General features: G+C 44.8%; 1 protein-coding gene across 2 annotated transcripts in view; it reads left to right on the plus strand.

Annotated features, from left to right (window-relative positions):
- ZC3H14 (zinc finger CCCH-type containing 14) overlaps window positions 1–14,305 on the plus strand; it is a 437,675-nt gene that overhangs the window by 74,762 nt on the left and 348,608 nt on the right. For both annotated transcript variants that reach the window (XM_069637953.1, XM_069637954.1), the window contains exon 5: window positions 110–272. In XM_069637953.1, coding sequence (XP_069494054.1) covers window positions 110–272 — 163 coding nt within the window. The remainder of the gene's footprint in view (window positions 1–109; window positions 273–14,305) is intronic.

The raw sequence follows: 14,305 nt of genomic DNA on the forward strand, positions 1-14,305 counted from the left end.
TGTGTCTGGTCTTGGTCCCTAGCCCATAAGTTCACATGTAGGTCAATTTATATTTTAATGTGCATGCTGTAATTATTTGATACCGAAGTCCTATCTGTTTGTGTTTTAGATCCGAACAGCCAGAAGTCTACAGATGCCATCATCTTTGAGAGCAGCATGTCCTCGAGTAAGACGGTTTCGGGCAGTGAAGATGGAATGCCGGAGGAGCCAGGCCTTTCCATCTCCAGGACACGAGTCACCAGCTCCCTGGGACAGAATGCCTCCTATATCAGGTAAAAGAGAAGGCTAACGGATAGAACCACAGGTTACTCCTTGTATAAAAAAAATGTTTGGGGACCAGGAATGCGGAAACAGTGGTTTGGCAAGAAGCAGTAGGCAGAAACTTGGACCAAGAAGGGGATGGGGTGGAAGCCTGGAGACTATTGATTGCGGAGCTAGTCGCAACTACATTAGATGACAGGGAATAGGAACAGTCACGCACAAGAGGGTGCAGAGAGTAGAGTGATTGGTAGAGAGTAAACAAGAGATTGTAGGATGTGTGATGTCAAGTAGGCCGGGTTAAGGGGAGGGGACAGTTGGGCGGGGGGAGTGGGGAAGGAACAAACAGACGAGAATGGTACTGTGATATTATGTATTGCATAATGCAATGTCTGTAAGTTATCGCGTTGGAACAAAAAATAAATTGTTTAAAAAAAATAAAATAAAAACTTTTGGGGACCAGAGGTGAGTCTGAGCAGGAAATCTAGAATGCTGTATGCTTCCAGCCCTGAGTACTATAGGAGAGGGAGGGACTGGCCGACAGTTGGGCAACGTGGATTCCCATAAGCTTTCCCTGCTCGGGCGAATAATAGCGATAGCTCAGGCGGTACAAGGGGCAAATCTTAGGAGGTTAGCAGTGTAGTTCAAGTGGCATGTCCACACAAGGATTTTATTAAAATTCATGCTTCATCACCTCAGAAGATAATGAAAGTGTTTAATGCAGGTTACAGGTAAGTAAAAAGACATGTTCTACTTTGCATGCTCCACACACGATCTATGGAGGTCCGCATGTCCCACACATGCTTCGATATCCTTTGAAGTTACTCTATGCTGCTATTATGCCATGCTGGCCTGCGCCACTCATTGTAGTTTGGGACGTCACAACCCATGAAGCTTTGCAGCATGCGTGGCTTCATGAAATGCGGGGTTTTAGGGAGAATTCTCATAAATGTGCTAATTGCCTCAACCTTAGAGCCATCCAGCTCTTTTGCTAAACTTTGGGGCTTTGAACTTTTCAATTCTGTTTGTTTTCTGTGTTTATTTCTTTGGTTGGGAGTTTTAGACCACTCCATAGGGATCATCTTTTCTTGTGTGTTACTCTGCACCTTCAGTGTAGTAACACAGGGATGTCTTTTAGACTTCCCAAAGGTTTAAAATACCTTCTCTCGGATGAACTACTGTTTCCCAGAGAATGTAAAGTGAAATTGACTTTACTAGTCTTTCTAAATTCCTTGACCCAGCACACACTATCTTACAATAGAGTGCTAGAGGAGTAACATAGTATCCCCTGTGTCTAAATACTCATGTAGCAGTCAAATGCTACCCTTTCCTATTGAAATGGCTAGTGGCAGTGGTTTTACAGCAAACTACCATGATTTTTCCCGACCGCGAACACCGGTAGCTAAAAATCGCGGGAGCCATGTTTTTCAAGATGGCGCCTTAAGCCCCTTTTGTTTAAACTGGTCCCGGTCTTCTTTTTTCGCCGTTTCTTTTTGGAAAGGTCCTTCTCTGCGCGCCAAACCAGGTTTGGTCCCTTGGTTCGTATGCCTTTGGCGGGCTTCAGGACTGAAGACCACCTCTGGCGTCTGAGTGTCTGGGGTGGGCAGGAAGTGAAGGAGGTGCCCGAATCTCCCTGTGCTTAGTCTCATAGGAGACCCAAATGCACTCTGGCATGATTGGCTGGCTGACTGTCCGGCAAGGACAGCCACCGTGCTGGGTGAGTGACAGCTAGGCTGGAATGAAAGGGAGAAAACTGGTTAAAAGGCGAGTCTCTTGGACTGGAAAGCAGAGTCGACCACTGGAACGAAAGAACCGAAGAAGAGCTAGAAGAGGGCGGCTGCTGCAACTCCTGGACTGTTGGTTTCCCCAGTGAAGCCCTGCTGCAGGTCTGAATTGCCAAGATAATCTCAACAGAGAAGCCCCTTCAAGAACGACTTCTTCCTTTTGAGTTGGTGGGACCAATCAATTTGTAAGCCACCTGGATACCATTCTCTGAGCTGGTTAGGTTTAACCAGGGAGAGGGACACCAGCTTGTGTGCTTGAACTACAGCTACTGGAACTGAAGTGATTTGTCCGCGTTTTGTGACGATCCCATGCAGGAATCCCCCAACGTCCTCCCTCTTTTCCCCACGACTGAGGCTCAGGAAAAACGAGATCTGCAGGAACTGCCAGGAACCAATGTCTTCAGCTGCATCTTTTGCTTCATATTAAGGTACTGTGCCAAACCGATTGAGAGAACGCATCTCTTGTGGTGAATGTTTGTGGAACTTTCACAACTTGCAGCCCTAATCAGCTTGTGACCCAACATACAAACTACTTCTGAGAACTTTTGCAAAGACTTTACCCTTTACTACAAGAACTGCTCTTTTCTATCCAAGACTCTAGTCCATTGACTTTGGCCTAGGCCTGTTGAACTGAACCGAGTCCTCTAGTGAACTGAAACTATTTGCACTGCCTAAAGAAAGTTTTTGTGGTCTATTATATTAACTTGAGCCTTTTACTCCCATTTAAAGCAACTGAAATGCCATTTTGCTCCTATTTCAGGGGAGGCTAATTTCCTCAGAAACGTATTGGTTCAGTAGTGAAGTGTGTTTGTGTGTAATATTAAGATGCCTCCTCCTAGTGAATGTTTTCTAAATGATTGTGTAATAATTTAATAAGTGTTTTTACCAAGACACCTTCAGCGTAAGTGTCTACTTGAACCACTGTGATTGTAAGACCTCTATGTAACATCCTTGTACTGCTCACATACCCTCTTGAGATAAGCCTGGCTGCTCAGCTCGCTACCAAAAACGGTGTAGTACAGACTTATAGCAAAGGTTGGTTTGGCTAACACCTGTAGACCTAATTGTATGTGGTGGTCCCAGAGGGTACTGCATGCAATTCTGCCTAACATGGGGCAAACAAGACGATGCATGTATTTTATGCTCCATAAAACTGCATATGAAGTATGAAAGGAACAAGGGAAGTGCAGTGCTTTTTGGGATGAAAAAGCCATATAAATATTGGGGCCTTTGTCTATTTTTGTCTTTTGGGGGTCATTAAGGAAGACCCTATTCCCATTATCTTGTGTTACATATTTATTTAAATGTACTATTTCACTTTCTTGAAGGATGATAAGGGTTTAACAAAAAATATGAATCTGGGTGGATTTTGTTTGTTTTTGTGTCATTTTTTTTGGTGGGTCTCATTTTATTTAAAGGAAATCATTAGGATTAAGCTTTTTGTAATCTATATAGCGGCCAGTTTACATGTTTATAGTTTTCCCAGATAGGAACCGTTTATTTCCTAATGTTTTCCTAGGATATTTTAGCAGAAATCCATTTCACTTTCTCCCATTATGACTTTTCCAGCTCAGGTTTGGAAGATTAATTTTCCATGTTGACCTGGAGCAGGGTTCTGCAACTTGTGGCTACCCAGATGTTGTTTACTATGACTCCTGTGGTGGGTCAGAAGAAGCAGGCGGACACTTGAAGGACATTTTGAGTGTGGTTTATTCAAATGATAAGAATGCGGCCTGTCTTTCGCTATCGCCATAGAACTCAGGGTGCTCATCAGTCATAAATTCTGAAATGAAGATGTCCCCCATGTAAACGAACTCTAACTGACTCTACCGCTGTTTGACTTAAAATTATACTAGGAAAATGCATCTTCCTTCTTGTTGGCCTCTTAGGGCAAAGTCTCTGTGTTTCATAGTTCTCGTTAGAAATATCTTAAGGTAGTCTCCTGTCACCTTCTGGACAAGGTTCTGTGGTTCTTTTACAAGGTACGTATGTTTGCTCTTCCCTCTAGGTATAGTTATTCCACAGGGCTTTGTAATTCTTTCTTATACTCTCTCCTAGGTGTATATGCCTGTCTAGTCTCTGTAGCTCTGGCCTTTGTAAGTTGGCTATCCTTTGTAGCAACGTGAGCCTTTCTCTTTCCTGGCGTGGCTCAATGTGATCATTCCTCCTCTACTTGACTTCAATTCCCATTTAGACTCCCACCTTTCTTCCCATGGTGTATGCCTCCAGTGCTTAACAGCTCCTCTTTCGGGTTTGTTCGCTATTCTCGGATTCACTTCAATACAGTTAAACTTCACAGGTTTAATAATTAGGAACTCGTCAAGTCCGCTCTATGAAGGTCTCTTCCAAAAAGGCGCTCCCTTGCTACTCCAGAACCTTCAATGACAACATTGTCTCCATTGCTCCAGCATTCGCCTATTTCTGCAATCCCTCCTTTGCCACTGGATCCTTCCCCTCACTCCTCAAGCACTCCCCTGTGCAACCTCGCCTCAAAAAGCCTTCTGCTGACGCTTCTTTTCTGGCAAACAACCGCCCTATCTCCATTACCCCCTTTTCTGCGCAAACTCTTGGAAAAGCTGCCCATCTCCCAGCTTATCCACCACACTGAATCTGCTGGCTGACACCATGACCACCAGTCCAGTTTAAGTGCTGCCAGAGGCACAGAAACTGCTCTCCTGAACACCTATGAAAACCTGCTCTCTAATCTCGACTACAGCTCTCCTTCCGTTCTCATACTCCTTGACCTTTCCTCTGCCTTTTGATACAGTCAATCAAGCCACCCTGATATATTGGTGATACCCTTGGCATCACTGACCTGGCTCTGGACTGGTTGACCTCCTTCCTCTTGGACCGACCTTCCCAGATTCAACTGGGCCCTTTTCTCTCCACCATCTCACTGTCCACTTGCGGAGTCCCTCTGGGCTCTATCCTCTCTCCTTGGCTGTTCAATTTCTACCTGGCTTCTCTAGCCAACTTGATCTCCTAACTTCCAGTGTTATGCGCATGACACACAGCTCTCCTTCAAGCTTCCCTTCTCCTGCTCCTTCTCTTCCTCTCTCATTCCTGGCTGGCTGTTTGCTATTCAGGCATGGTGCACTGCTAACAAGCTCTGCCTTAATGGCAGCAAGATAGAGATCCTTCTTATTGGGACCTCGGCTCCTTATTTCCCTCCCACACCCTGGCCCCCCTCCCTTGACCCTCCTGTGAGGCAAAAAGCCTTGGTGTCCTTTTTGACTCATCTCTCTCTTTCTCTCCTCACATCACAGACCTTGGTTCCTGCGAGGATTAAGTTTAAGACCTTCTGCATCATCCTCAAGGCTTTCGTGGGCCTGGGGCCCCTCAACATCCAACTCTCGCTCCCTAAATACCCCCCTGCTAGAGCCCTTCGTTCATCTAGCTCTAACTCTCTGCAAATCAGACACTTTTCAAAGCAGAAAGTGGGTGGTAGGTCTCTCTCCTCTGCAGGTACCTCCCTCTGGAATGGCCTCCCTGCCCCCCTCAGACTTGAGTCGGATCTCCTTAAGTTCTGTAAGCTTCTCAAGACGTTCTTTTTCTCTTCTTACCTCCCTCTCCCCTACCCTGCTAATTCCCTGGCTGCTTCCTGACTGGCTGCTGGTTCCTTAGTGTTCACGGCACCAGGCCACCCCATTCCAGTCTACCCCTGCACCTTGCTCTTTCCACGCCCGCCCCTCCTCAACCTGCACTGCCTTCTGGGCCCCTTCCCCTGCACTTGCCTGGCTGGCCTTGCACCCTTGTACCCCTTCAGCCCCTTACCTCGCACTTAGCTCGTGGACCTTCCTTCCCTGCACTCTCTACTTTCCCCTGAATCTGTCCACCTTGCCTCCCCTGGCACTCGCTTTTTCTCACTGGCCCTTCCGCCCTGACCGGCACTCCCTCCCCTAGTCCCACCCCCACCGCTCCACTTCTTTTCTGCATTTGCACTGTTAGGGAGATGTGTCATTTTTATGCTTTATCCCCTCTCCTAGTGAGACCCCAGCACTTTTTGCTGGATTTCTGGACCTTTTTCCTTCAATTCTGAATGAGTGGAGCCTTTTTCCTCTCATTCATTCTTGTGGGCTCTCTACTATGGAGTCTGTCTGCTCTGTAGCTCTTAAAGGCATCTGTGTTTTTACTACTGCCGAATACTGCTCGTTATGGGCAGTGTTGATGGGAACCTTTGGGGGTTCCTCCTTTAAGATTCTTTTTCTGTGTCCTCCAGTAACTACAGTTCTTAGCATCTCCCCCAAAACTCTTATAGTCTGAGAGATTGGCACACACCATTTTCAGTGGAGTGCCAAAGAGATACTTAGTATCCCCTTCTCTCTGCTTCTGTGACTTTTTAGTCGCACAGAAAATCGCTTAGTTATGGCTGGTGGCAGTGGACATGTTCTACCAACTATTGTGTATTTTGTGTGTGTGTGTATGTTAGTTGCCTTTGGCGGGAACCAGTAGGTATCGCTGTCTAGGCTCCAGAGTGTCTGTGCAGGCAGAAAGTAGGGGAGGAGTTTTCCACTCCCCTGTCCTCTGTCTCTCAGAGTTCCTAAATGGGTCCGGCTCCCACAGGGGGTCTTGCTGTCCTGACTAGACAGCCTAACGCCCCTTTCTGTAAAATGCCGAGAGAGATTGCAGAGGAGTGCGAGCTGGAACTGTATAAAAGGTGAGGCATTTAGAGTGAAAAGCAAGTCAATCACTGGAAACAGAAGTAACCGAAGAACAAAATGACCAGAGACTCATGCAAGGCCCTTTGCCACACCGTGAATCGACCACTGCTGATCTGACCCCGTTTTCTATGCGATACACGAGCACCAACGAGGACGACTCCTTCCCTTTGGCTGGTGGGAACAACCAGTCCCACAACGAACTTTGAAACAAGCCATCTCCCGAGGTCTTAGCAGCTTCCAGAGTTGCAGAACCCCAATACCAGGAGACCTGCTGTCCATTTCGAGTGCATCATTGTGGAAAGGCTGAATCCATCCAAATCATTGCTGAACCCGTAAGGACACTCCAGAGATCTGATCCAACATGCCTGGACCCCCTCACCAGAAAATGGGACTGCAGGAAGCAAAGAAGACTGACAGGGCGATCTGTGTCCTTTGTTGGTCCTGCAAAAAGGCACCAAAACCGCAGAGTAAACCAAGAAGTTGCTGATAGTCGTGGCACAGATCCTACCTCGAGACTGCTGCTGTGAGATCCTGTCCATTGTCCTGCCTTCAGTCACCAGACTAAGGAATCCGGAGGTCGGGTCCAGCGCTGCGACATAGCGGAGCATCCAGCACAAACATTTTCTTCTAACCTAAGGTACTGTGGGGAAAAAGGTATTGCTTACCCTATTCCAAGAAGTCTCCCCAGAGCATTGGAGTGCATGTAGAGGTGTCCAGGGCAACCCCCTCTTATCTCAGACCCAAGCCGCTGCCTGTGTCCCCTTTTCAAGTCTGATTAAAGGTCTCTTTTGTTAGTTGTTAACTTGCTGCTTCAATAACACTAGAAACTGGAAGAAATACACAGGAACTCTTCGTTATTCGCTGCTTGTCAAGACTTCAAGTCCTTTCCGAACTGCTTTTAGCTAGGGTTGTGCTTTTGGACTTAAAGACCTTACTATGTGAAGAAACTGTCTCTGGAACCTTGAACTAAGCTTATGTTAAAATAACGAACCATTTTCCTACCATTAAGTGACTTTACTATATGTGTTTGCAGAGTAAATGTATTGCAAAATATAAAACGTTGAAATCTGCATGAGGGCACATTATCCGATAATAAGATTATTGTCTTTTCCCTTTGTAACAAAAGTGCCCTTTGAAGTGTATTACCAAGTGATTCTAAGTGTTCTAGTATAAACGTCTGAAGTATTTAAAGAGATGCTGGTGTAAATATAATCAATACATACCTTTTTATGTAACTATATGTGTGAGTGCATCTTTGTTGTGCCTGTCTAGCTAAGATTCAGTGTACTAACCAACAGCTCATCTTCCTCCTGTAAGGAAGGCATGGTACCAGAAGTATGACACACAATAAGTACAGTTCAAGGGTGTGTTAGGGAGAATTCACAGAAATGTGCTAATTCCTCTCTACCTAAGAGACCCCCAGCACTTTTGCTGGACTCTAGGACTTTTTAATTTTCAACCTGTAGAGAGTGAGACCTTTTTCCCCACTCTCTCATGTATTTTACTGTGATTTAAACTCTGTTTCTTTTGGTTTTTGGAGTCTGACAAACTCCATAGGCATCATATTTTTATATTGTGACACATAGCACCTTCAGTGCAGTGGCACAGGGAAGTCTTTCAGATTTCCCAAAGGTTTAAATACCTTCTCTTGGTGAAACTACTGTTTCCAAGAGAAGTGAAGTGAAATTGACTTTACTTACATGTTGTAACTTTCTAGACCCAGCACACACTATCTTACAATAGGGTGCTGGCGGGGCTACTTAGTAACCCCTTTGTCTAGTTTCTCATATAACAATTTTATGATACCCTTTCTACAATTACTGCCGGGTGGCAGCGGTTTACTTTTAACTATCATTGGGAGTTTTTACTGCGGGCTGCGTTTGCAGCTACAGTAAAACACTCATGGGTACCCATTTTGTCAAAATGGCCCCAGTCTTCTTTTTTCGCCATTTCTTGCTGGAAAGGTCCTTCTTTAGATTTACTATGCGCGCCAAACCAGGTTTGGTATCTTTGTTAATTTTGTCTTTGGAGGGATTCACAAGTGAAGCCCGCCTCTGGCTCCAGCATGTCTGGCAGGGGCAGGAAGTGAGGGAGGTGCCCAAAACTCCCTGTGCATAATCTCCTTGGTTACAGGAATGCTCCCAGAGGTGATTGGCTGGCTGTCCGGGAAGTACAGCCACCCTGCTGTGTGATTGACAGCTAGGCTGGAATGAATAGGAGAAACCTGTATGAAAGGTGAGGTTTTTTTGCTTGGAAGGCAGAGTCGACCACTGGACAAAGGAATCCGAAGAAGAACTTGGAAGAGAAGCCTGCTGCAACTCCTGGACCATTGGTTTGCCTGGTGAACCCCTGCTGCTGTGCGGAAACTCTGAATTCGCCTCGACTAGAGAAGCCCTGCAAGGACGACTTCTCCCCTTGAATTGGGGGGTTCCAATCAACTGTGAACTCATTTGGACATCCTCTCGAAGCTGGCTGTACTTCTGCTGCTGCTGCTGCTGCTGCTGGAACCGAAGTTCCAGGGAGAGGAGCACCAAATCGAGTGCATAGCTTTTAAGTCGGACCCGAGCACCAGGAAGATCCTCTGGAATTCCCTGAAGCAGGACTGACCAAGCCTGAACCACCTCAACAGAGTGCTGGACCCCAGAAGCAAGTAAAGTCTGAAGTGGTATCCGAGAACAGCTGTGTTGCTATTTGCTGTCCGCCGGAGGAGCTGAAACGCTGAAGTGCCACTGAATTGAAGTTTGCCCTTTGCTGTCGCCAAAAGTCCTCCCTCTTGTCCCCACGACTGAGGCACAGGAACAAAAGGATCTGCAGAGCCACACAGGAACAGAAGCCAGCTGGAACCATTTCTTCTAATCAAAGGTACAGAACTTACCTCTTGTCTTATGGCCTTACTTGTCCTCAGTTGAGACCTGTCTTGGTTGCTTCTGTAGAGTTGCTTGCATCTTTTACACCTCACAAGCCTCCCAGCTTGTGGCCCTACATTGATTCTACTTTTTCTACAAAGACTTCTAAAACATTGTGCAAGACCTTTACTTACCTGCAAGAAGTGCTTCAGCTCACCTAGACTTTTGCTAACTTAACATTGGCTGGCCTGGCTCCCTGAAAGACTCTTCTTCCCTCTGACTTTGTGGTTTACCTTTCCTCCAGGAGAGGGTTAATTTTCTTTGCAATGGGGGGGGTTCAAAAGTACTTACCTGCTTCAGAATATTTGTGTGATCTCTTGTTTTATTCTTAATCCTTTTCTTTGACACCAACTTTAGTATTTCTCTAAATGTACCAGTAAAATATCAATTTCCACAGTGCCATAACTATTTAAGTCACCTGAGGGTGTAGGGAGTGTCTGTGTGCCATCCCAAATGGGCACTTGCTGATTTAGAGAAACTAAGCGTGTGTATTTTGGAGTGTATTTGTGTGTTACTATTATATTGCCCCTTCAGAAGAAGGCTTATCCATACTTACTGTTAAATAAATTAATCATTGTTTAATCAAGAAACCTTGAGTGTAAGTGTTTATTTGGATACATGTCACTGTGAATCATTGCGTTACTCCCCTACTGCTCACATTGACCCCTCTTGAGATAAGCCTGGCTGCTCAGCCACACTACCAACCTGTGTAGTACCAAAGATTGGGTTCCTATTGCCAGGAGGTCAAAGTTGTTGTAGTGCACCCAAAGGGTACAGCACCAAATCTTGCCTAGCAGGGTAAATGTCAACCAAAAGGTTTGATAAACCCCTATTGAACCCTAAATGTACAGATTGAAGCAAGCTACAACCACCAAATAAAGAAAATGCTGTCGTAGTGGTGTTGTGTCAAAACAAAGATGGCCTTTACTAATAAACCTATTGCCATACCGTACTCTAAAGAACAAAAGGGTGTGGGATAATGATTCGAGTAAGGAAACGGTGAATAACAAATAAAAGATCCACGGGGCTTGGTAGTTCTGGACTGCTCAACTGTAACTTCCACTTCCCCACATTTTCAGCACGGGATAAGACAGAACAGCGTAGCACCTCGAGCACACTCTGACTTCTTGTTATAGGGAGGCAGTCTCTAAGCACACCAGGATCTCTCAGCATAGCGTCCTTGGTATTTCAATATCTTATTCCATACACAACAATATACCGATTCAACGTTCTTTTCTCTAAGTCTCCCTCAGACCTTTTCCTCTATTTCATATTGGGATCGCTCTGGCGTGCTTAGGTTCCCCTTTTTGTACAATCTACGCAGGATATTCTTTTTGGGTGACTCACGGTCCACCCCTGATCCCCCTCAGCCGGGCTCAGATCCCTTTTTAACACACAAGTGATCTCCCTCAGTCGGGCTCAGATCTTGGATCCCCCTCAACTGGGCTCAGATCACAGACGACCCTCAGTCGGGCTCAGATCCCTTTAAGTTCTTTGCTTCCTTTCACACAAGTTTCCCTCACCTGGGCTCACACATGTTCACCTCTCGCTCAAGCGGGGAAAGTCCCTTCCCCTATGATTCTTCTAACTTTCTTTGAGGTATCTGTTAGGCAACAATTGATGTAGTCAGTGCTCCAGATAGAGGTGGGAGTATTTTACTCCCTGTGTTTAAACTTTGAGAGTAAATGTGATTTTAAGAGAGTAAAAATGAGATTTCTCCTTTGCAAGAGAGTAAAATATATGTGACATCCAGCCGACATGTGCAAAAACTGTATGGAAATCATTACATTGTGGCAGCTTTCTGCATTGTGGCAGAATACACCTTTCATTATTTCTTGAAGATGTGGCCATTTGATCTCTCTGGTATATATTTAAATGCTGAGCTATATTATTGGCTAACATCCTTCAGAGGTCAGTTAACTGAGTATCGACTGAGGTATAATAATCACAGTGCCTAGATGTTGGACAAACCATGTATGAAGCGCTACATAAAGTTAAATACCTAACTAGATTACCACAGGCACAGGTTTTGCTGAGTTTCTATTTCAATTACAAATGTAACTGTCTTTTGTTTGTTTTTAAACTGCACTTGCACTTCCTGGAGAGTCAGGTTTTGAATGTTTTAATTGTAGTCTTGAAGATTTAAGAGGCTAGAACACCTGTGATTGTTCGAGGGTGAGTGATTGTCATTACACCAAAGACTCTGCTGCCACTGACCATTTATAGTAATGTACCCCCTTGACTGCGAGGTTAAATGGATGTAAACTAGACCGTGCATAGTCATCATTTTACACACTGTTTTTTATAATTGGAGTGTAAATTAATAAATTAGAAGCGTAAAGATGATCTGCCTCCGCATGATTATGCACACAGCACAGGAATTCTGAAAAATACAATTGTGCAATACTGGTTTGCTTTCACTGGGGAAAAAAGCATAATTTGTTATAAAATATGAATTCTCAATTGCAACTTAGTTTTCTATCTTATTAATTTTACAATCCTAAAATGCTAGAAAAATAAATATGCACAGTGCTTCGGTTTGCTACATGAGCAGCAACACAATCGCAGTGTGCAATTTCTTTTTTTGAAAGGCTTCAGAGAAATACATTCTGTTTCAGAGTTTGTCCATGGTTGCAATTGCATCCATGAAAATCAAAAGAAGCCTTCTGGTTTCTATCAAGTAACCTGACCTTTGCACTGCCCTCTGTCTGCTCTAAACGTGTGTGTAAATGTACACAGGAAAATAATAAAGCTGCCGTATTTACAAGATTTTCATGTGTAAAAAGGCCTGGTATGCACCTTATCTGGAGGCCTGGATGTAGTACTCCTGGGGGAGACTACACAACCCTTGTCCTCTTGGTATTAGGTAACACACCTATTGGTATAGGTCTGTACTACACAAGTTATTAATGTGACTGAACAGCCAGATGTATCTCATGAGGGGTAAATGTGAGCTGTAGCAATGAAATCCACCAATAAAAGTAGCCAAGTAACACTTCTACTCAAGGTTTATGTTATAAATAATTATTTATAGAACAGTTTTTAAATAAGCATTGTTAAAAAGGGCAACATGTAGCAATCAAATACACTTCAAAATACTTGTTCAGAATCAACACAAAGATAAGTAGATACTCTTTAGATTTGCTTCTTACACACTTTCTACACTTGGAGGTGGCTTTCTAACTAGGACAGTAATTGCATTTATAAATCACTAGTACACTTTGTAAATTCTGAGGTTTGAAGAAAGGAAAGGTTAAGGGAAAGAAACAGGTTAAACCGGTTTCTCAGAGCATGTGAGTACTTTAAATCTTCCAAAGTCTAGAAACCTTTCCCAGCAATATTAGTTTAAAACCAATGTATCTCCTATAGGGGACAGCAAGTACCAAGTCAAATGGAATAGAAGAGTCTGCAGGGAGCCTGGACAGCCAAAGTCAATTGGAGCTGAGGCACTTCTTGGATAGTAAGTCTTGCACAAAGTTAGAGAGTTTGTTGAAGTAAAATCACTGTAGGGTCACAAGCTGTTATACTTGTGAAGGGTGGAGCTGAAATCCACTCTAGCAAAGAAGCTACTGCAAGTCTCAACTGAGAAGAGCAAGCTACAGACACTGAGGTATGTACCCCAAGTCAGAATAGTACCTTTGGTTAGAAGAGTGGTCCAGCTGGCTTATGTCTGGTTCCAGCGATGCAGATCCTGTATTCCTGGGCCTGAGTCGTGGGGACAAGAGGGAGGCCGTCTGGGACTCCTGCAGCAGCAATTTGGAGGTCGGCGGCAACTACGGGCTCTTTTCAGATCAGCAGCACTTTGCGTATTCAGCGCTCGATAAATAGCACCACTGCGGATCTTGGACACCGTTTGGGCTTCTTTCACTTTTTCCGTCCTGCACTCTGGTGAGGGGACTTGAGGTCTGGTCGTCCTGCTCCTGGAGGGTCCTGGGGAGACTCCTGGAGCTCCTGACCAGATGGCAGACGTTGCACTCGACTATGGATTTCTCGACTCCGGGCACTCGTTTCCTGCAGTAGCAAAGAAGTACAGCCAGTCAGGGAAAGTCTTGCAGTGGAGTTCGTCTCAGGGTTAGTTGGTCCCACTAACCCAAGGGAAGAAGTCATCCCTTCCAGAGCTTCTCTTGTCGATCAGAAAAAGGAGTTTTAGCACAGCAACAGTGCTTCACCGGGCATTTCAACGGTCCAAGAGGATGCAGCAAGCTTTGTTCACGGTTTCTCGTCTGGTTGTTCTTTCCAGTGGTCGACTCTGTCTTCAGTCCCAAAACCCTCACCTTTTAAACAGGTTTCTCCCATTCGGGCACAGCCTAGCTGTCACTTCAACAGCAGGGCGGCTTTCAAATCCAAGAAAGACCTCATAAACGGAAAATAGCTAAAAAAGAAGACTGGGCCATTTTAACAAAATGGTCACCCAAAGGTGCTATTCTGCAGCTGAGGATTCAGCCTGCGGTAGAAAAGCACAATGGTAGAAAATTAAAACACTGCCACCAGCCATTTAAAGTAGTGAGGATAACATAAAAAATGTTACATGAGTAGGTATGAAAAGAAGCTACTAAGTAACCCCCCAGCATTCCACATAAGATGGTGTGTGCTGGACCCACAAAGAGAAAAGGTAAGTAGAGTCAATTTTACATTACTTTTCTTGGGAACAGTAGCTCACCCAAGAAAAGGTATTTAAATCTTATGAGAAATCTAA

The sequence above is a fragment of the Ambystoma mexicanum genome, chromosome 14, assembly GCF_040938575.1.
Source record: "Ambystoma mexicanum isolate Mex_15411 chromosome 14, UKY_AmexF1_1, whole genome shotgun sequence".
NCBI lineage: Eukaryota > Metazoa > Chordata > Amphibia > Caudata > Ambystomatidae > Ambystoma > Ambystoma mexicanum.